We start from the raw sequence: 24,089 nt of genomic DNA, 5'->3' as shown, positions 1-24,089 counted from the left end.
CACATGGCCTCAAACCGAGACGAAGGGTCACAAAGGGCTTCTTCAGGTCTTTCATGAGGTCCTAGACCTGGACCAGCAAAGACTTATGATCTGGAACCAGCCTTCCTGCAAAGGATCAGTTCTGAGGCCGTCGAAACAAGAATCTGGATCAAGACTAGAAACTGGCTCCCAACCAGAACCAGAACTGTCTCAGCCCATTACTGAATTAAAGAGAGCTGCCTTTTGGAAATGGTCCTCGAGAGCGGGCCTTGAACCGCTGGTCTGATGCTCGGGGGTCCGTCGCCCCGTCCGGACCATCTCACGGTCCCAGCAGCTCGGCTGGCGTTGTCGAAGGAAATTAATTTGTCAAACTGTTGCTCTGCGGTCTGTCGACAGAGACGTGAGCGAACCCCAGCCCCCCCCTTCGGTAATTATGGGATAATTAGTGGTGCAGAGCAGATGTCGGAGGATCCCCGCGCAATCGGCAGCCTCTGTAAACAAAGCTGGACGCGTCCGCTCGCTTTGACAACGCAGAAGAAGAGCGACGGTGCAGCCGGCGCGGCGGCGAGGATCCACATGTGTTTCCTACGTCGGACGCTATCCCTCAGAGAGTTCATTACCACGGCGACAGAAGGCCGGTGCCTCGGCCCTTTGAAGTGTTTCAGTGGAGGAAGTTTGATCCAAACACGTCTGAGGTTGGACTCATCTGTCGGTGTGGATACAGACGTTTCCTCAAGACCAGGATCTAAATCTTCCTCAAGACCAGGAACTAAATCTTCCTCAAGACCAGGAACTAAATCTTCCTCGAGACCAGGAACTAAATCTTCCTCCAGACCAGGAACTAAATCTTCCTCTTTCAGACATCCCATGTGTTTGGAACCACGTCATAAAAACTTTGATGGATTCTGATGTTTCTCAGAGTCCTATGGTCCTCTAATTGTGGACTGGTACCAGTTCTGGTCCTCTGGTACCAGTTCTGGTCCTCTAATGGTGGACTGGTACCAGTTCTGGTCCTCTAATGGTGGACTGGTACCAGTTCTGGTCCTCTAATGGTGGACTGGTACCAGTTCTGGTCCTCTAATGGTGGACTGGTACCAGTTCTGGTCCTCTGGTACCAGTTCTGGTCCTCTGGTACCAGTTCTGGTCCTCTGGTGGTGGACTGGTACCAGTTCTGGTCCTCTGGTGGTGGACTGGTACCAGTTCTGGTCCTCTGGTGGTGGACTGGTACCAGTTCTGGTCCTCTGGTGGTGGACTGGTACCAGTTCTGGTCCTCTAATGGTGGACTGGTACCAGTTCTGGTCCTCTGGTACCAGTTCTGGTCCTCTAATGGTGGACTGGTACCAGTTCTGGTCCTCTGGTACCAGTTCTGGTCCTCTGGTACCAGTTCTGGTCCTCTAATAGTGGACTGGTACCAGTTCTGGTCCTCTGGTACCAGTTCTGGTCCTCTGGTACCAGTCCTGGTCCTCTGGTACCAGTTCTGGTCCTCTAATGGTGGACTGGTACCAGTTCTGGTCCTCTGGTACCAGTTCTGGTCCTCTGATGGTGGACTGGTACCAGTTCTGGTCCTCTAATGGTGGACTGGTACCAGTTCTGGTCCTCTGATGGTGGACTGGTACCAGTTCTGGTCCTCTGATGGTGGACTGGTACCAGTTCTGGTCCTCTAATGGTGGACTGGTACCAGTTCTGGTCCTCTGATGGTGGACTGGTACCAGTTCTGGTCCTCTGATGGTGGACTGGTACCAGTTCTGGTCCTCTGGTACCAGTCCTGGTCCTCTGATGGTGGACTGGTACCAGTTCTGGTCCTCTGGTACCAGTTCTGGTCCTCTGGTGGTGGACTGGTACCAGTCCTGGTCCTCTGATGGTGGACTGGTACCAGTTCTGGTCCTCTGGTACCAGTTCTGGTCCTCTAATGGTGGACTGGTACCAGTCCTGGTTCTCTGATGGTGGACTGGTACCAGTTCTGGTCCTCTGGTACCAGTCCTGGTCCTCTGATGGTGGACTGGTACCAGTTCTGGTCCTCTGGTACCAGTTCTGGTCCTCTGGTGGTGGACTGGTACCAGTCCTGGTCCTCTGATGGTGGACTGGTACCAGTTCTGGTCCTCTGGTCCCAGTTGGTACCAGTTCTACTGGTTTTGTGGATGAACTGAAATAAACTCTGGACAAAAACGGTCCAATAATAATGTTTTGATCACGTCGCTGCCTGGACTGAAACGTCTCATGTCGCTGCTGTAATACACCTGAGTGTGTGTGTGTGTGTGTGTGTGTGTGTGTGTGTGTGTGTGTGTGTGTGTGTGTGTGTGTTCTCTCATTAGAGCCACTCTCAGCACGACTCAACAACCAGAGGTGACGCTGGTTCACTTCACCTTTTGTTAACAGGGAACGCCTTCGTTAAGAGTGGCCTTCGTTAAAACCACACACACACACACACACACACACACACACACACACACACACACACACACACACACACACACACACACACACACACACACACACACACACACACACACACACACACACACACACACACACGGCGGCGGTAATGAGAACAGGGCGGGTTTCCACTCTGACACAATTAGGCAAATAAACGCAGACATTTGCTCGTTTCCACGGGAAACTTTCCCTGCTGGAGGAAGAAAAGAAACATTTAATGTTTCAGTTCAGATTTAAAAAAAAAAAAGTTTAATTTCAAACATAAAGAAGAACCAGAACAGAATCTCCAGCGTCGATACTTAGAGACACTAATGAACTGTTTCTACACCAGAATGACCTCAGCTTGACCTCTGGTCGGGGACCACCATCCGGGTCAAGTATTCCCATTCATTACTCAGGTAGAAGTATAGATACTAGAGTTTAAAAATACTCCTGTAGAAGTTGAAGTATCAACTCAAGTTTTTTACTCAAGTAAAAGTATAAAAGTACTGGTTTCAAAACTACTTAAAGTATAAAAGTAAAAGTAATGTAAGGGGGAAAAAAGCCATTGAAAATGAATGCATCTTAGTATAATGCAAATATATTAAAGAAGCATATATGTGTACTATTGAGCATTAACATGTGTTTCAGAGAGCAGAAGATATGATGACTAGTTGCCTATAAGTATTGTAATGGTGCAAAAAGTCAAACTTCAGAGGCATGTTATCATTTATCCTAACCTTTATTGGAATGTACATCCAAGTTTAGTTGCAGGAATCTGAGGGAACGGATGTAAGAACAAAACTGGACAAGAACATCTGAAACAACCACAACCAAATTCACTCTATCCGGATGGAGCAATTTAACTGGATAGTTTTTTTTTCCTTCCTTCCTTCCTTCCTTCCTTCCTTCCTTCCTTCCTTCCTTCCTTCCTTCCTTCCTTCCTTCCTTCCTTCCTTCCTTCCTTCCTTCCTTCCTTCCTTCTTTTCTCCCTTCCTTCCTTCCTTCCTTCCTTCCTTCCTTCCTTCCTTCCTTTCTTCCTTCCTTCCTTCCTTCCTTCCTTCCTTCTTTTCTCCCTTCCTTCTTTTCTCCCTTCCTTCCTTCCTTCCTTCTTTTCTCTCTTCCTTCCTTCTTTTCTCCCTTCCTTCCTTCCTTCCTTTCTTCCTTCTTTTCTCCCTTCCTTCCTTCCTTCCTTCCTTCTTTTCTCCCTTCCTTCCTTCCTTCCTTCCTTCCTTCTTTTCTCCCTTCCTTGCTTCTTTCCTTCCTTCCTTCTTTTCTCCCTTCCTTCCTTCCTTCCTTTCTCCCTTCCTTCCTTCCTTCCTTCTTTTCTCCCTTCCTTCTTTTCTCCCTTCCTTCCTTCCTTCCTTCTTTTCTCCCTTCCTTCCTTCCTTCCTTCTTTTCTCCCTTCCTTCCTTCTTTTCTCCCTTCCTTCTTTCTCCCTTCCTTCCTTCCTTCCTTCCTTTCTTCCTTCTTTTCTCCCTTCCTTCCTTCCTTCTTTTCTCCCTTCCTTCCTTCCTTCCTTCCTTCTTTTCTCCCTTCCTTGCTTCTTTCCTTCCTTCCTTCCTTCCTTCCTTCCTTCCTTCCTCCCTTCCTTCCTCTCTCCCTTCCTTCCTTCCTTCCTTCCTTCCTTCCTTCCTTTCTCCCTTCCTTCCATCCATCCATCCTTCCTTCCTTCCTTCATCCTCTTCTCTTCTTCATTCTTCCCTTCCTCTTTTCTCCCTTCCATCCTTCCTTCCTTCCTTCCTTCCTTCCTTCCTTCCTTCTTTTCTCCCTTCCTTCCTTCCTTCCTTCCTTCCTTCCTTCCTTCCTTCCTTTCTTCCTTCCTTCCTTCCTTCCTTCCTTCCTTCTTTTCTCCCTTCCTTCTTTTCTCCCTTCCTTCCTTCCTTCCTTCTTTTCTCTCTTCCTTCCTTCTTTTCTCCCTTCCTTCCTTCCTTCCTTTCTTCCTTCTTTTCTCCCTTCCTTCCTTCCTTCCTTCCTTCCTTCTTTTCTCCCTTCCTTCCTTCCTTCCTTCCTTCCTTCTTTTCTCCCTTCCTTGCTTCTTTCCTTCCTTCCTTCTTTTCTCCCTTCCTTCCTTCCTTCCTTTCTCCCTTCCTTCCTTCCTTCCTTCTTTTCTCCCTTCCTTCTTTTCTCCCTTCCTTCCTTCCTTCCTTCTTTTCTCCCTTCCTTCCTTCCTTCCTTCTTTTCTCCCTTCCTTCCTTCTTTTCTCCCTTCCTTCTTTCTCCCTTCCTTCCTTCCTTCCTTCCTTTCTTCCTTCTTTTCTCCCTTCCTTCCTTCCTTCTTTTCTCCCTTCCTTCCTTCCTTCCTTCCTTCTTTTCTCCCTTCCTTGCTTCTTTCCTTCCTTCCTTCCTTCCTTCCTTCCTTCCTTCCTCCCTTCCTCTCTCCCTTCCTTCCTTCCTTCCTTCCTTCCTTCCTTCCTTTCTCCCTTCCTTCCATCCATCCATCCTTCCTTCCTTCCTTCATCCTCTTCTCTTCTTCATTCTTCCCTTCCTCTTTTCTCCCTTCCATCCTTCCTTCCTTTCTCCCTTCCTTCCTTCGTTCTTTTATTCTTAAAAGGCTGAAATGAAATAGAGTAACGAGGCTGTTTTTAAAATGTAAGGAGTAAAAAGTAAAAAGTCGTCTGAAAAATAATTACTCCAGTGAAGTATAGATAACCAAAATTTCTACTTAAGTAAGGTAACAAAGTATTTGTACTTAGTTACTTGACAGCTCTGTCCCGGTCAGCACCACGTGGCTGAGACGGCCTTGTGTGTCTCTTTCAGGTCCGGTTCTGTTCAGGTGTTCCGGGTTCCTGCCGGGCCGCTGAGAGGTGACGGAGGGCAGCTCATTAAAAGCCCGGCGGCGCCGGCAGCAGAACTCCCACTCAGGTTGGAGAGCAGCTCCGCCCTGCACTCGGGTCGGGGAATAAAACACTCCGAGTGTAATTAGAGAGCCGGTCCGGCCCTCCGTCCGGTCCTGGACCCGCCGCCGGACCATCAGACCAATTACGGTCCACTTCCAGCTCCCTGCCTCCTCCCGGGCTTTGTTCTGGCCCGGAGGACGGAGCAGCGGGAGCAGCGCCGGCGCTTCATTAGCGCCGGGATAATGACTCCTCCACGACGAGGTGACACCGACGCACGACCTCCGGCGGCTCCGCGGGTCCGGCTCGGCCCGTCTTTCATCTGCCCATCGCTCTCAGGAACTTCTCTTATTATTATTATTATCTTTTGTAATTGTGTGGAGTGTCATCAGAACGGTGGGCAGAGCCGCGGCCGGGACACGCCCCCTCCGCGGCCTCTCCGGACCCACGTTTCCACGGAAACGCGGGATGAAAGACAAGAGGATGAAACAACCGTCCGCGGCGGAACGAAGACGTTCCCTCGTCCTCCGAGATGAAACCCGACAGCTGCTAAGTGACGTGATTAACGACATAACGAGTCTCTGCAGAACCCAGCGTTTTCAGCACCACAGAAGAAGAAAAAGAAGAAGAAGAAGGGGGGGGTTTGAAGGGACGGGCCGATTTTTTCACACATTCAGCAGCAATTATGGCGTTGGGCCGAGACACGTCCCCCCACCCCGCAGCGGCGGCCGCTCATCAGGACGCTACAAACGAGGTTGCCGCGGCGACTCGAGAGGCTGCGATTACGGCGAGCTAATTACCTGATCTCTTGTAGAGACCCCCCCCCACACCACCACGCTTTTCTGCAACAGATGAAGAGCAGATCAGGTGTTCGGGCCGCCGGGCTTCTCCGTCTTTCATTCTTGAAAGCGGCGGCGGCGCCGAGGCGGCGGCTTTGAAGGCGGATGAAGTGGAGGAACAGAGGGAGGCCGGACCGGACCCCCGGCCTCGCCGGCTCCTAACGACCCGCTCCCAGGCCCGCCGCTATAATTGATGTCAAGTGTGGGATTTGTAGGGGTGGAACAATATATCGTTGCCCCACGAAATTTGGCGATACAAAACTCTCACGATACGTGTCGTGGAGGTGACAAACTGTAGCTGATATTGGGTTATTTATATTAATATATTGTGTTTACTAGTAACATCCTATTGGTGCAGCGGGATCACGTGATGACCCGCGGACCAAAAAAGTCGAAATGTTGAGAAAAAGGTCAAAATTTTGAGAAAAAAGTCAAAATTTCGAGAAAAAATTTGAGAAAAAAGTCGAAATGTCAAGAAAAAAGTCGAAATTTTGAGAAAAAAGTCTAAATGCTGAGAAAAAAGTCGAGAAAAAAGTCGAAATGTTGAGAAAAAAGTTGAAATGTCGAGAAAAAAGTTGAAATGTCGAGAAAAAAGTCAAAATGTTGAGAAAAAAGTCGAAATGTCGAGAAAAAAGTCGAAATGTCAAGAAAAAAGTCGAAATTTTGAGAAAAAAGTCTAAATGCTGAGAAAAAAGTCGAGAAAAAAGTCGAAATGTTGAGAAAAAAGTTGAAATGTCGAGAAAAAAGTCGAAATGTCGAGAAAAAAGTCGAAATGTTGAGAAAAAAGTCAAAATGTTGAGAAAAAAGTCGAAATGTCGAGAAAAAAGTCAAAATGTTGAGAAAAAAGTCAAAATGTTGAGAAAAAAGTCGAAATTTTGAGAAAAAACTCAATTTCGAGAAAAAAGTCAAAATTTCAAGAAAAAATGTGAGAAAAAAGTCGAAATGTCAAGAAAAAAGTCGAGAAAAAAGTCAAAATGTCGAGAAAAAAGTCGAAATGTTGAGAAAAAAGTCGAAATGTCGAGAAAAAAGTCAAAATGTCGAGAAAAAAGTCAAAATGTTGAGAAAAATTTCGAGAAAAAAGTCAAAATTTCAAGAAAAAATGTGAGAAAAAAGTCGAAATGTCAAGAAAAAAGTCGAGAAAAAAGTCAAAATGTCGAGAAAAAAGTCGAAATGTTGAGAAAAAAGTCGAAATGTCGAGAAAAAAGTCAAAATGTCGAGAAAAGTCGAAATGTTGAGAAAAAGTCGAAATGTCGAGAAAAAAGTCGAAAGGTTGAGATCACGAAATTTCGCCGTACAAAAACGTCACGCGATACGTGTCGTGGAGGCGACAAAACTGTAGCTGATATTGGGTTATTAATATTAATATATTGTGTTTAATAGTAACATCCTATTGGTGCAGCGGGATCACGTGACGACTAGAGATGCACCGATCAGGATTTTGAGGGTCGATCACCGATCACCGATCTCGAAAACCAGTATCGGCCGATCCCAATTTTGCCCATCACCGATCACAGGGTGAAATCTATAAATTCGTCAATATTGTTGTCTCATGTACACGGCACTGACATTGTATTATTAGGTATAAAAATGAGGAGATTAGGTGTAAACTCGGTTTATAAAGAGTAAGTGTAGTTTAGCAGCTTCAGCTTTCCTGTGGTAATAATTATGTACAACATGTGACCAACACAGACAAGTCACTCTCTAAAAGTAGATACAAGTTGCAAACTATATTAGTGTATTGTTACCCCCCTAGTGATTTGGCGCTGGACCGGGCCGGCGTCGGCTCACCTGTTTGATGGGGATGGCCCGCCCGCTGCCGATGCTGTCGGACCGGCCCTCCAGGCCCTTCTTGTCCTTGTCGGGTTCGCTGGCTTTCCTCGACTGGAAGAGAGAGATCAGACATCAGCACCGGTTCTGACCCATCCTGACTAACTAAAACTAAACTAACATGTGGAGTTCCTCAAGGTTCAGTTCTGGGGCTTCTGTTGTTTAACATCTACATGCTCCCAAAAGAACTAAATCTGTTACCATGACTACGCAGATGATATGCATCTATACAACCATCTCCCCAGGAGACTAGAATCCAATTCAAACACTGATCAAATGTATTGATCAGATTAAAGAGTGGATTGTTCTAATTTTCTTCCAGTTAAACGAGAACAAAACAGAAATACAAGTTCTTGTTGTTTTTAGCTTCAAGCAGTGAAGCTAAAAACAAATGACCAAGCCAGAAACCTGGCACTGGTTCTGGACATCCAGAGAAATCCAGATCCACAGAGATCAGGATCCAGATCCAGAGATCTGGATCTCCTGTCCTGAGCCTGGCGCCGGCGTGCGTGGGGACTCACGGTGAAGAGGTTGGAGCGGCGCTTGGACTGCTTGCGGACGGGCGTGGGCGTGTTGGTGGTCTGGGGGACGTCGATGCGCAGCTCCTTCTGGCTGGTGCTGGGGGTCGACGGCACCGACGACGAGTAGTCGCTCAGGCTGCCGCCGTTGCTCGTCTGGCCGGAACAGAAACACACGGACCGTTAGTTCAGGGAGACGCGGTCTGACTGACCCAACAGCCCCCCCTGCTGGTGCTGCTGGAACTGCACCCTGCTGGGTCTGGGTTTAGTCCCCAGACCAGGGGCCGAATTCATAAAACATTCTTAAGAAAAAAAATCTTCTTAAGTGTCATTTTTTTCTTAAGTTCAGTCTTAAGAAGAAAAAAGAGAAGAAATCATATTCTCCAAAAAAGTTCTAAGTATTTTCTCAACTTTCTTCTTAAGTTTCTTCTTAAGAAAAAAACGTAAGAATAAATGGTATTCTTGAAATAAAAGTTCTCAAATTTGTTCTTGACTTTTTTCTTAACTTTAAGACAACCTTGACCTGTCTTAAAATTTCTTCTGTGAAAAGGTAAGCCTCTAATAATAATAATAATAATAATAATAATAATAATAATAAGCCTCTAATATCACCTTTTTCAACACATTTTAGACAAGTTTAGACTAGTAGGTCATAGTTTGAGGATATACTTTGTAATTAATTACACAAAGAGCCTGTTAACTGTTTGTTAGCATGTTAGTTAGCGTGGTAGTTAATTATTATTAATTTTCCCCAATAGTATTTTTTTTCGCACATTAATCTCATCCACCATAACCTTGAAAAGTTCCTGCATCTCTTTTTCTCCTTCTCCATGTTTAGTGAGTGACTGACGGTTAAGACCAAACTACCTATAAATGTTGTTTGTTGGCGCGTGCAATGACATATTTTAAGAAGTTCTTAAGTAGGAAAAATAAGAAATTCGTAAGAAATGACAGTTCTTAAGACGGTTCTTAAGAAAATATTGAGGAATTGCACTTAAGAACTTTCTTATGAACTTCTTAATTTTAGATCTTAAGACATTTCTTAAGATGGTTCTTAAGAACATATTGGTGAATCCGGCCACCGTACGTTCCCGTGTCTCACCTGGCTGACGTGGACGGCCGCCACCTGCGTGGCGCAGACCGACGAGTGGCTCGGAGAGTTGGGCAGCGACTTGCACGGCCCGATGGAAAGCTGCTGCTTCTTCCTGTTGGCCACGATCTTCTGAGCCACTGCAACGCAAACACACGGGTCCCGGATCAGTACCTGAACCACTAAACCACAGGTTTTCAACTGGTTATGTCCCAGTCCCACCATTATAACCAAGAAGCAACTCGGGGACCAACTGCTTTTGGGGATGTTTGTTTTATTTTGCATTTTTAAATAAGAGTATGGGCCTACCGTATTGGCCCAAATATTAGACGGTGTTTTTTGCATTGAAATAAGACTGAAAAAGTGGGGGTCGTCTTACATTCGGGGTCTAGACGTTATACCCATTCACAACGCTAGATGCGCCAGATATCTTTAAAGCCAATGCTGAACTTAACTCCCCAGGCAAAAGCAAACCCCTGTCACGAAGAAGAAAAATAAAAAAATAGTGGCAAGAAAGAAAAGAGAAGAAAATAGAGAAGAGATAACAGAAAGTGGAGAAACGTAGCGACAATCTGGAGAAAAGTGTGTTGAAGATCGGCAGGTTAACCGGCAGCTGAGGAGAAGTTATGATGCAAACTTCAAGATGATGATTTGAATGAGGCAAAATAACATGCTTTTTCTCTTGAATATATTGTTATAATCATTTGTTTCAGATGTAATGTAATTATTTTCTGTATGAAAATTGAATTTGGTGTTTAAAAAGTATTTTTTCAAACTTGAGTCTTGAAGAAGAGGGGGTCGTCTTATAATCAGGGTCGTCTTATATTCGTGCCAATACGGTATATAGGCTATTTATTTGCATAAGTGTCTATGTTTATTTGCACCTTTTACTATTAAAAAAAAAAAAAAAATGAAAAAATGAACAATAGGAAGCCAAGAGGGCTTATAATATTACAAAGTTCACTCTCCCTCATTTGACACAATTTGGATGGGTAAATTATTCACAAAAATGAATAGCAAATGGAAAATAAATTGAGTCTAAAGAATAAATATATATTTTTAAATTATCTTAAATTATTGTTTTCCATTTACAATTTGACGGACCACCTGCAATACCACCGCGGACCACCAGAGGGCCACCGACCACCGGTTGACAATCCCTGCACTAAACTATCCCCCGGCCCGGTAATAAAACAGTAAATACACTCGTTTCCCTTTATTATTTTTAATATCTTAACGTCCCAAGATGCACTTTAATGTAACATCAGCCCCTTTTACACCTGAGCTGGCCCCGCCCACAGCTCACCTGAGGATACCAGCTAGTCTTGTTTCTGTCAGCCTGCTTCAGTTTTAGTTTCAGTCTAGTCTGAGTCAAGCTATCATTTTATTGTTATTAGTTTTAGTCACGTTCATTCTCCTTTTAGTCGTGTCAAGTTTCAATCGACTAAAAGTCTTAGCATGTTAGTCTTATTTTAGTCAGAATTGTCCAGGACCATTTTAGTCTAGTTTTAGTCAAAGATTGTATTTAGCCAAACCCATTTTACAATTCAAACAAGGTTATCTTATTATTATATTATTGTTACCTTATAGACTCAAGAATACATTCATTCCAGATACAGAAGACTCTAATTTGAGTTTACAACATATTTATTTTTCCGCGTTTCTCCCCGTCTTTTTCTTTTTCGACGACACATTGGGTTTTCTTTTCCACGTCTATGTAGGAAAGTGTATCCAAAGATGGATCTTCTTCTTCTCCAGCCCCAGAGCAGATCCCCGTGTTTCTCTATGTAACTTTGTTTTTAACTGACGTTAACTAGAGCTCTGCGTTAACGGCATCAGCCTCTAACTCTGCAGCTGCATCTTCTGGATCTGATTCCTGCTGCAGCGACTGGGATTGAGGACTAACGTCACCCAGCAGAACTAAACCAGAGAAACTACTGAAAACATGGACATTAAACCAGAGAAACTACTGAAAACATGGACATTAAACCAGAGAAACTACTGAAAACATGGACATTAAACCAGAGAAACTACTGAAAACATGGACATTAAACCAGAGAAACTACTGAAAACATGGACATTAAACCAGAGAAACTACTGAAAACATGGACATTAAACCAGAGAAACTACTGAAAACATGGACATTAAACCAGAGAAACTACTGAAAACATGGACATTAAGGATCTTTGGTAGAACATTTAGTCTCAGCATTTTCGTTGCGTCTTGTCTGGTTTTCCTCAGGTGATTAAGGTTCGTTGACGATGATATTTAGTCATAATTTCCGTTTCCAACACAGCGTTGGTTCCTTCAGAGGTACCGGAGCCCTTCAGGATGACGTCTGATGTTTCTATGGCACTAAAAGCTGGCCGGTCCGGTTCTGCCGCCGGAGGGGTGGAACCGGGACAGAGGTAAGACTTTAGTGACTCCATTATCTCCGTTCCAATAAACAGCGGCCCGTTCCGTGCCCTCGCAGATGAAGCCATTGTTTTAATTGGGCTCGTTAAAGCCTCCGGCTTCCTTAATGAGGAGCCGGTCGTAAACATGTAGCTCGGGGTGACGCCGGGCCGAGCCAAGGGCGGCCGGGAGGGAGAGGAGCTCCGGGGATCAGAGGAGGATCAGAGGAGGATCAGAGGGGGATCAGAGGAGGATCAGAGGGGGATCAGAGGAGGATCGGCTCCACGTCAACACTCGGTTCCTCTCTGATCCAGTTTGGGGGGGGTTCAGGTTAAGGCTGGGCGATATGGACCAAAAGTCATATCTCGATATTTTCTAGCTCAGGGGTCGGCAACCCACGGCTCTAGAGCCACATGTGGCTCTTTAGCGCCGCCCTAGTGGCTCCTGGAGCTTTTTCAAAAATGTTTGACCTTTTTTTTCCTTTTTTTTCTTCCTTTTTCTCTTTTTTTAAATTTTTTTGCCTCTTTTTTTCTTTTTTCTTCTTTTTTTCTTCCTTTTTCCTTCCCTTTTTAATCTCGACATTTTGACTTTTTTCACGAAATTTTGAATATTTTCTCGACATTTCGACTTTTTTCTCGACATTTCAATTTTTTTCCTCGACATTTCGACTTTTTTCTTATTTCGACTTTTTCCTCAAGATTGTACTTCAACATTAATCTTGACATTTTGACTTTTTTCTCGACATTTTGACTTTTTTCTCAAAATTGTACTTCAAGTCTTCAACATTAATCTTGAAATTTCTCCTTTCCTTTTGAATCTCGAAATTTTGACTTTTTTCTCAAATGTTGACTTTTTTCTCGACATTTTGACTTTTTTCACGAAATTCTTACTTTTTTCTCGACATTTCGACTTTTTCTTTGACATTTCGACTTTTTTCTCGACATTTAGACTTTTTTCTCGACATTTCCGATTTTTTTCTCAACATTGACTTTTTTCTTATTTCGACCTTTTTCTCAAGATTGTACTTCAACATTAATCTTGACATTTCGACTTTTTTCTCAAAATTGTACTTCAAGTCTTCAACATTAATCTTGAAATTTCTCCTTTCCTTTTTAACCTTCCTTCCTTTTTTCGAAGTGCATAATGAAAAAAAAAATCTTCTATAACTAATATAGAAACATGCAGCATGTGTTGTCTTCATTCTAAGGCTTATACAAGACTTTTCATTTTTTGCGGCTCCAGACATATTTGTTTTTTGTGTTTTTGATCCATCTTTCAACATTTTCGGTTGCCGACCCCTGTTCTAGCTGAATGGCGATACTCGATATATATCTCGATATTTTTTCTGTGGCATAATTGGGGTTTCCCCCAAAGCATTATAGCATAGCATCTCTGTTAGCTTCATTTTTTTCTGAGGCAAACCCTTAAAAAAACAGTCAGTTTTAATACAAAGCCTCGTGCCAAATGTCACACAGGTTCCTTTATTAACAGAGGTCTGCACAATATCAAAATGTATAAAACAAATGAAATACAAATAAACTGCCTGCATATATAGAATAAACATGCTTCTTGAATAAAATAAAACAAATATCCCTTTCCTGCATAACAATTAAATTAAAATACACTGTGCAATTAATACAATGTAGACAGTAACAGGCAGACTTTTCCACTGAGGTTGACAGTTGTGTAAATCTCAAATAAAACATGTAAACAGATATTGCATCTCTTTGAGCAAATCTCAAATAATAACAAGTCAACTACTTTTACAGATTTTGTGCCAGGAAAACTAACCTGTCAACACTGTCAGGTTTCAGTACAAAGGTACTTTTTTGCCAGCGCAAAGGGTCAGCGTTGATCTACAGTCAATTTGTCACAAAATAAGCTATATCGATATAAACGATATTGTCTCGTACCATATCACGTTTGAAAATATATCGATATATATTAAAATCTCGGTATATCGCCCAGCCCTGGGTCAGGTCCAGCCTTTCTAAGCCAGTAACTAAACGGCGGTGATGGCGATGCCGGAGCCTCGCCAGGAGCCGCTGCTCCACCCGGCAGGCCGTATTTTACTCCGTTATGATAAGGCAGCGCTAAATATTTAATCTACTTGGTTAATGTCATTTAACTTTGTCCATCAATCTGGTTCTGCTCCGGGAGGCTGATGCCGCCGCCGCGTCCCCGGCCAGATTTATGGGGGGGGCCGCCCTGCCAGGGGCACATAAAGAGCTGACGGGCCACGCTGACGCTGCAGCTCTGAAGGGGAAGGTGGAGCTGCAGGTGGAGCTGCAGGTGGAGCTGCAGGTGGAGCTGCAGGTGGAGGCTGACGTGGAGGTCAGGACTGCTGGACTGGCGAGAGAGCAGAACCGGGTCCAAGCTGACAAACACCAGCCATTACTGCAGGACAAGATGCTGGTGGGATGGAGCAGATCTCCCTGACGGATGGAGCTTACTGCCTGACTCTTATCAACCGGAGTTCCTCAGGGTTCTGTATTGGGCCCGGTGTTTTTCCGGACAGCTTATTCCTCACTTTGAGATCTTTTATATTTTGAATAAAGTGCTGAACCTGTAAACCTGTAGGTTATATTCATAATTCACCTTTTATTATTGTAAATAATCAACTGGAGTTCCTCAGGGTTCTGTATTGAGCCCGGTGTGTTGTTTCTCCATTTTGAGATCTTTTATATTTTGAATAAACAATTGCTGAACCTGTAAAACTGTAGGTTTTATTCAGAATTCACCTTTTATTATTGTAAATGATCAACCGGAGTTCCTCAGGGTTCTGTATGGAGCCCGATGTCTTTCCGGACAGCTTGTTTCTTCATTTTTGAGATCTTTTATATTTTAAATAAATAAGTGATGAACCTGAAAAACTGTAGGTTTTATTCAGCTTTTATTGTAAATGTAAATGATGATCAACCGGAGTTCCTCAGGGTTCTGTATTGAGCCCGGTGTTTTGTTTATCCATTTTGAGATCTTTTATATTTTGAATAAATAAGTGATGAACCTGTAAACTGTAGGTTTTATTCAACTTGTATTATAAATGTAAATGATCAGCCGGAGTTCCTCAGGGTTCTGTATTGGGCCCGGTGTTTTTCCAGAAAGCTTGTTTCTTCACCTTGAGATCTTTTAAATGTTGAATAAATAAGTGCTGAACCTGTAAACCTGTAGATTAAATTCAGAATTCAGCTTTTATTATAAATGTAAATGATGATCAGCTGGAGTTCCTCAGGGTTCTGTATTGGGCCCGGTGTCTTTCCGGACACCTTGTTTCTTCATTTTGAGATCTTTTATTATATTATATTCAGAATTAAGCTTTTATTATAAATGTAAATGATCAACCGGAGTTCCTCAGGGTTCTGTATTGACCTGTAAACTGTAGGTTATATTCATAATTCAGCTTTTTTTATAAATGTAAATGATCAACAGAGTTCCTCAGGGTTCTGTATTGGACCCAGTGTCTTTCCAGAAACCTTGTTTCTTCACTTTGAGATCTTTTAAATGTTGAATAAATAAGTGATGAACCTGTAAACTGTAGGTTTTATTCATATTTCAGCTTTTATTATAAATGTAAATGATCAACCGGAGTTCCCCAAGGTTCTGTATTGGGCCCGGTGTGTTGTTTCTCCATTTTGAGATCTTTTATATTTTGAATAAAGTGCTGAACCTGTAAACTGTAGGTTTTATTCAGAATTCACCATTTATTATTGTAAATAATCAACCGGAGTTCCTCAGGGTTCTGTATTGAGCCCGGTGTGTTGTTTATCGATTTTGAGTTCTTTTATATTTTGAATAAATAAGTGATGAACCTGAAAACTGTAGGTTTTATACATATTTCAGCTTTTATTATAAATGTAAATGATCAACCGGAGTTCCTAAGGGTTCTGTATTGGGCCCGGTGTTTTTCCAGAAAGCTTGTTTCTTCACCTTGAGATCTTTTAAATGTTGAATAAATAAGTGCTGAACCTGTAAAACTGTAGATTAAATTCAGAATTCAGCTTTTATTATAAATGTAAATGATGATCAGCTGGAGTTCCTCAGGGTTCTGTATTGGGCCCGGTGTCTTTCCGGACACCTTGTTTCTTCATTTTGAGATCTTTTATTATATTATATTCATAATTCAGCTTTTATTATAAATGTAAATGATCAACCGGAGTTCCTCAGGGTTCTGTATTGGGCCAGATGTCTTTCTGGATAGCTGTTTCTTCACTTTGAGATCTTTTATATTTTGAATAAAGTGCTGAACCTGTAAACTGTAGGTTATATTCATAATTCAGCTTTTTTTTATAAATGTAAATGATCAACAGAGTTCCTCAGGGTTCTGTATTGGACCCAGTGTCTTTCCAGAAACCTTGTTTCTTCACTTTGAGATCTTTTAAATGTTGAATAAATAAGTGAGGATCCTGTAAACCATAGGTTTTATTCATATTTCAGCTTTTATTATAAATTTAAATGATCAACCGGAATTCCTCAAGGTTCGGTATTGGGCCCGGTGTCTTTCCAGAAACCTTGTTTCTTCACTTTGAGATCTTTTAAATGTTGAATAAATAAGTGATGAACCTGAAAACCATAGGTTTTATTCATATTTCAGCTTTTATTATAAATTTAAATGATCAACCGGAGTCCCCCAAGGTTCTGTATTGGGCCCGGTGTGTTGTTTCTCCATTTTGAGATCTTTTATATTTTGAATAAAGTGCTGAACCTGTAAACTGTAGGTTTTATTCCGAATTCAGCTTTTATTATAAATGTAAATGATGATCAGCCGGAGTCCCTCAGGGTTCCGTATTGGGCCCAGTGTCTTGTTTCTCTATTTTGAGATCTTTTATATTTTGAATAAACAATTGCAGAACCTGTAAACTGTAGGTTTTATTCAGAATTCACCTTTTATTATTGTAAATGATCAACCGGAGTTCCTCAGGGTTCTGTATTGGGCCCGGTGTGTTGTTTCTCCATTTTGAGATCTTTAATATTTTGAATAAACAAGTGATGAACCTGAAAACTGTAGGTTTTATTCATATTTCAGCTTGTATTATAAATGTAAATGATCAGCCGGAGTTCCTCAGGGTTCTGTATTGGCCCCGGTGTCCTTCCTGACAGTTTGTTTCTTCATTTTGAGATCTTTTATTAAATTTATTATATTCAGAATTCAGCTTGTATTATAAATGTAAATGATCAACCGGAGTTCCTCAGGGTTCTGGACCGTCTCTTTTTCAGAATCCGTCGAGTGAGTTTGGATGTTTTACTGTTTGTTCATTTTATTTTAATTACACAAAAGGACAGTTTTCACTCATTTCAGCCGAGCTGCTTGTTTGTTTTCGGGATTTAACTCAGATTCACATTTAGATTCAGATATAAAACGGTGCTCTGTGTGTGTGTGTGTGTGTGTGTGTGTGTGTGTGTGTGTGTGTGTGTGTGTGTGTATGTGTATGTGTGTGTGTGTGTGTGTGGTTTCTAGATGATTCTTTGACAGCGTGTGTTCATTGCAGCTCGTTAGCGAGCGCTAACGAAGCGTCCAGAGTCTCTCCCTCACACACACACACACACACACAGCTCCGTGTGTGTGTCGGGGTTCATGTCGGTGTAATTAAGCTAATTAAATTAGTGGTCTGATGGACGAGGGAGCACATCACCGTCACCCCCCTCCCCTCCCCCACACAGAGGTCACCCAGCCTCCCCCCGTCGGACTTCAGCTCCCATTACGGCAGCTGACACACACACACACACACACACACACACACACACACACACACACACACACACACACACACACACACACACACACACACACACACACACACACACACACACACACACACACACACACACACACACACACACACACACACACACACACACACACACACACGAGTCCCTGCAGGTAGTTCTTAGATCTTGCAGTTATTTGTGACTAATAAACAGAAGAGGAGCTTTTTGATTCCATGATGCTCCAGATGTTTCCAGCTGGGGAAGGTTCTGGACTCCAGACCGGCTCAGACCGGTTCAGAACCTCTACCATGAAGTATGCGGTTCAGCACCGTCTGGCTGGAAGATTCAAGACACTGACTGCGTTTCCATGCATCAATAACCCTTTTAAAACCTGAATATTGGCAATAACCCGAATTTGCACGGCCATGTAAACACCAATAACCTCTTTGAATAACCGGAATTTGCTCATATTCGGGGATTTTAAAAACCTGAATATGACCCCTGGGTTACTCCTTTTAAAACCTGAATATTCAGTCATATAAACACCAAATGGAATATCCCCATCAAACGGAACAGGAATTTGTTTTCTGCACATGATCTGTTCACAAGGAATCCTGGTCTTTTGAGTCCAGGAAGTTCTTAGAAACACGGAGAAACACAAGACCAGGAGGAGACTAATCACTTCATAAATGTAATGAAGGATATGAACATTTCTGCATTTGTAGACGGTAGAAAGTACCGGGATAGCGAGATTTACAAGAAGGTGAGAGAAAAGATGTGCAAAGCAGCATTTGTTTTGAATTTAGATACAGGAAGAAGAAGCGGAAATGACGGGAATTGCATCATGACGTTCTCCGTGCGTCGCTGGTTTGATCCAGATATCCTGAATGATTAATCACCATGTAAACGGAATATTCAGAATGTTTCAGTAACCGGAATATTAGCAATAACCCGAATTTTGACTGCATGTAAACGCAGTCTCTGATGTTTCCATCCATGTAGGCTGAAGGCTCGATGTCCTGCGTGTTTCAGACGGCTCCAGCTCCAACACACCTGACTCAGCGTATTGATCACCATCAGCGGTAATGATCCATGTATTTGATCATTAGTTTCAGGTTCCTGTTGTCTCTCCACGTCCTCGTCTCAACTTAGAGGACGTGATGCTGCAGTTCTCACCTCCAGCATCTGATACGTCTTCTACTGGGATCACAACCCGGCTCAGAATCATTCTGTTCTGATTCTCATCACACACACTCTCACACACACACACACACACACACACACACACACACGCATAGCTGCAGGCTGCTGGATGATTAGAAAACTGATTAATCCAAGATAATGATGAGAAAAATAAAAGGAGGCAGTCTCTCTCTCACTCACACACACACACACAGAGAAACACACTAAAACAAAGACAAACACGGGAAAACACACAGAGGAATAATTACGAGGATAATAAGGCAGCGTTTAACGTGGATCTCACACACACACACACACACACACACACACACACATACACACACACACACACACACACACTCTGTTCATGCTCCTTTGCTGCCCTCTTTAGGACAAACAGAGTCACTGCAGCTGACTGGGCTCCATCGCCATGGAAACACTGGAGTTTCTCTGAGGTCGAGGTTGCCAGATATGACAGTTTCCAGCCCAAACACGATGTAAAACCCGCCGAAATAATGAAAAACCAGCTCAAATCATACATTCTCTATGTTAAAACTGTAAATTATTAAATGCATAATACATTTCCAGCTTCACAACACCACTAAATAGCCCCAAAAACGTTCAATCTCCAAACAAAGACTACAATTAAATTGAGCAGATTAAAGCAATTACAGGACTGTCTCAGAAAATTTGAATATTGTGATTTTATATATTGCAAGCCTTTTATTATTTTAATATTGCTGATCATGGCTTACAGCTTAAGAAAACTCAAATATTCTATCTCAAAAAATTAAAATATTCTGGGAATCTTAATCTTAAACTGTAAGCCATAATCAGCAATATTAAAATTATAAAAGGCTTGCAATATTTCAGTTGATTTGTAATGAATCCAGAATGTATGACTTTTTTGTTTTTTTAATTGCATTACAAAAAATAAAGAACTTTATCACAATATTCTAATTTTCTGAGACAGTCCTGTATAATAGCAGTGAGTTTATTGTATACATTTCTACTTTTCTCTGCCATAATGGAAACTTTTTTGTTCATAATTTCTCCTAAATATTTAGTAAAAACCAGGAAAAGCAGCCCAGATTTTATCAAACCACCCAGTCCTATATTTTTCAGCCCAATTGGGCTGAAACCCGCCCAACCTGGCAACCCTGACTGAGGCGTCTAACAACTGTAAACAGATTTATTTCTTCTCAAAACGATGAAATAAACTTTTCCTTTTTCAAAGTGTAAGTAAACTTTTTATTGATGACTGGATAAATTCCCTCTAATATTAATATTCAAACGTTAAGACCCTTGGATTGAGATTTAAGACAAATTAAGACATTTAAAAGGCCTTATTTTAGGCCTTTTAGACGTTTTAACCGCCCTGTTGGCTCCTCCCCCTGATCGATTGGTTGCCGTGAACACGGATCAATCGATCGGTGACGTTGATCTGTATCAAAACCAGTGGAGGACCAGAGTCCGGCGGAGTGGCTGCAGCTCTGGCATTAACCTCCATCTCCATCCATTTCCTGTAATGACGGCCGTTAACCCCTCGCCCGCCGCCGCCGCCTCGTTAACGTCTGCTCTCTCCGTGTTAACGAGCTCTCCGGGTAAAAGATGAGCTGCATCTTTACTATCCTGAGAGGAACCGGGACTCCATGATGAAGGTCAAAGGTCAACAGATGACTCGTCTGGGTCCCGGTTCTCCCTTAAACATCCTCTCATCCTCGTTCCTGACATTCCCCACTCGTTTCACTCCAGTATCTGCGGCACGGACGTCTCCGGTCAGTCAGGACATCTGCACCCCCCCCCCCTCTAATGTCTGATTAATCCCGTTAGTGAATCACCCCCCCGCCTTTTACAAGCCATGATAAAAGTTAATTGCAGCTGGGTTTGACCTAAATAGCCCGGCGGCTCCATTTCCTTCTTAATTGAGGAGTAATTAAGAGGCTGAATGTCACCTTCCCGGAGGACCGGGCCGCCGGCCGGCCGGTGCTATTACCGGGCCGCCGGTGTTCTGTCCATCCATGCTACCCGTCCAGATCTGATACTTTGTGCAGGGTTTTTCCTGCATTCAAAATTAGGAGGCGGCCGCCTCCGCCTAATTTCGTGCCGCCCCCAGCTCTCAAAACTCCTACTAGGGCTGGGTATCGATTCAAATGTCAAGAGTCGATTCAATTCCGATTCTTAATATTCAGAATCGATTATCATGATTCGATCCGATTCGATATTGATTTGGCTTAGTGTTATTTAAAATGTTTTTTGAGCTGTTGCCTGAATTATATGACTGTAAAATAACTAGTGAAATAATAATTTCACAATAATTATTGTGAAATAACTAAGAAATAAATAACTCAAACAGGCCTTTCAATATCCATTTAAAGTGCAAAAAAGAAAGAAATTGCAACAGTTCATGCAGTAAACAAATCATTTTATCTTATCTAATTTATTCTGTCACCAGACACACATATTGCCATGAAGCACCTGCATTTTTCAGAAGTGTCATGACAAACTGTGTGTCCGACTACTGGGATTAGAGTTCACCTGGAGAAAATGATGAACATTTTTTTTTTTTTTTTTTTTTAAATCGATCTTTAGACATAAGAATCGATTTTAGGAATTAATATGAGAATCGATTTAGAATCAGAAAATTGATTTTTTCAACACAGGCCTAACTCCGACATCATGAAAATTGTAATTTTCTGGCAGGCGTTGGACTGGGTGGATGTTTTTTTGACTGCAGTTGCAGCATTGCGCCGCTGTGGAGGCGCTGTACCAACGGCAGTGCACCAGAAGAAGAAGACGAGAATTATTTTCCGCGGTTTTCCGCTAGTAGTTGTATTAAAAATCGGCGTCCTGGTTTTCCCTGGCTGTTCAAACAGGTAAATATTGTTTCTTTTGCATCCTAGCATGTCTTGTTTATTTGTCTTGTATTCGGGCCGATACGGTACTTTAAAAAGCGACCAGGAGAAGCAAGAGTGTAGGTGAAACGGTGTTGTGGTTCTGCGCACAGTCGATTTTCAAAGTTTGATTTCCATGCCCATAATTTCATGCATCCCTTCAGTCCACGCTGCGGTTAACGGTGAGTAACATCCTCAAAATCCCTAAGAAGATATATATTTATATATATACAAGCCAGCAGAGATAATGTTAGATATTTTGCGGCGCAGTATCAGGCCAGCAGAGATCATTTTAGATGCTTCACGTGCCCTGAATGCATTAAGTGACGGGAGCTTTATTTGATAGGATGTTACTGCACTATCAAATGATGCTACCCCTGAAATATTGATTTAAAATGGATACATTGGGATGTTGAGTATTTGATCCTTCAAAATTCACTACCCATGACATGAATTGCATTACACTTTGTGAACATTATACGATAAAGAGAGAAAAAAAAACAATTCTATCACTTTATTTGATATTCATTCGGTCATTCGCCTTTATTTAGCCAGGCAGGTCATTAATAACATTCTTATTTACAATGACGGCCGGGCAAGCGAAAAGGACCACTTGGGGGAAGGGGAAATGGGCTAGGGAGTAAAACACAGTAAAATTTCAGCTCTACAAAGGTAGAAAAGCCAGGTTGAGTGTCAGGGGGCCATATTTTGTCTTTTGTTTTAAGCCTGCTGAAACTATAAGATAGCGTGTCTCTAAACATCTTCAGCTCACTCAGGACTGACCGCTCGTCTGATCAGTTGCACTGTGTGATCTCCATTCATGAAGGCTTTTATTAAAACTCCAGAAAGACAGCTGACGTGTCCTGACATTCTTTTTTGAACACTTTTTTGAACTAACAACAACTTTTGCCACCACAGTAGCAAAAATCCATAGATAGACGCTATCGGTTTATGCGGTACCATTTTTCGACGAAGCAGCAGAAATGGACAGAACAGCGGTGCTGTTACCGGGCCGGCGGCGGTGCTGCTTACCGTCCTGGAAGACCCGCTCCACGTTCAGGCCGTAGGTGGCGCAGGTCTCGTAGTAGGTGCAGCGCTTCAGGTCGTTGGACAGCTTGCGGGCGCGGCAGTCATCGATCACCCGGGGGTTGGACGAGCTGATGGCGTCTGAGGAGAAACAGAGCTTCATCAGAGACGGAGGAGGTGGAGGTGGAGATCAACTCCACCCGCAGAACAACCCCAGACCAGAGGTGTCAAAAGTATTCACATTCATTACTACATAAGTATAGATACTAGAGTTTAAAAATACTCCTGTAGAAGTTGAAGTATCAACTCAAGTTTTTTACTATAGTATAAAAGTATAAAAGTACTGGTTTCAAAACTACTTAAAGTATAAAAGTAAAAGTAATGTAAGGGGGAAAAAAGCCATTAAGGACAAAAGCCATTGAAAATGAATGCATCTTAGTATAATGCAAATATATTAAAGAAGCATATATGTGTACTATTGAGCATTAACATGTGTTTCAGAGAGCAGGAGATATGATGACTAGTTGCCTATAAGTATTGTAATGGTGCAAAAAGTCAAACTTCAGAGGCATGTTATCATTTATCCTAACCTTTATTGGAATGTACATCCAAGTTTAGTTGCAGGAATCTGAGGGAACGGATGTAAGAACAAAACTGGACAAGAACATCTGAAACAACCACAACCAAATTCACTCTATCTGGATGGAGCAATTTAACTGGATAGTTTTTTAAAGGCCGAAATGAAATAGAGTAACGAGGCTGTTTTTAAAATGTAAGGAGTAAAAAGTACAGATAATTGCTGAAAATGTAAGGAGTAAAAGTAAAAAGTCGTCTGAAAAATAATTACTCCAGTGAAGTATAGATAACCAAAATTTCTACTTAAGTAAGGTAACGAAGTATTTGTACTTTGTTACTTGACACCCTTCCCCCAGACCAGCACACTGCAAACTTCAGGGGGGACCTGGCGCCCCCTGCTGGACAGAGCTGGAACCACCAGAACTCATGAGAGAACGGGGGTCAGGTGGAACATCAGGACCATCAGAACCGTCAGAACACTCTGGACCTGCTCCACCACCTGCACCGACGATGCTAACGTGGCCTGACTCTCCTCTGATGTCGCTCTGGATAAAACATACAACACAATCGCAGCTCTGCAGAGGAAACTGTTTAACCCTTTATGACCTCCATAGAACAAGTCTAAGCATTTCTGCTATACTGTCATTTTATGGAGTATTTTTATTTGCTATGCATCAAAACAACCCATAGTTTAAAGCAGGACATAAACTGACTAATAGCCCATTATGGAGGGAATTTGACTGGAAGGTGAAGATGTGGTACTTTTGACGCCCCTGTCATCACATCAAAATATAGCAATATGTCTGAGCT

General features: G+C 42.5%; 1 protein-coding gene across 3 annotated transcripts in view; it reads right to left on the bottom strand.

The window, feature by feature from the left end:
• agap1 (ArfGAP with GTPase domain, ankyrin repeat and PH domain 1) overlaps positions 1-24,089 on the bottom strand; it is a 162,443-nt gene that overhangs the window by 71,462 nt on the left and 66,892 nt on the right. For all 3 annotated transcript variants that reach the window (XM_061715980.1, XM_061715979.1, XM_061715981.1), the window contains 4 exons: positions 22,710-22,844; positions 9,514-9,641; positions 8,415-8,567; positions 7,855-7,947 (listed from right to left, as the gene is read on the bottom strand). In XM_061715980.1, the coding sequence (XP_061571964.1) occupies positions 7,855-7,947; positions 8,415-8,567; positions 9,514-9,641; positions 22,710-22,844 (509 nt within the window). The remainder of the gene's footprint in view (positions 1-7,854; positions 7,948-8,414; positions 8,568-9,513; positions 9,642-22,709; positions 22,845-24,089) is intronic.

This window comes from Cololabis saira, chromosome 24 (genome assembly GCF_033807715.1).
Source record: "Cololabis saira isolate AMF1-May2022 chromosome 24, fColSai1.1, whole genome shotgun sequence".
In the NCBI taxonomy this organism is placed as follows: domain Eukaryota; kingdom Metazoa; phylum Chordata; class Actinopteri; order Beloniformes; family Belonidae; genus Cololabis; species Cololabis saira.
This window is presented reverse-complemented; position numbering and strand designations above follow the sequence as displayed.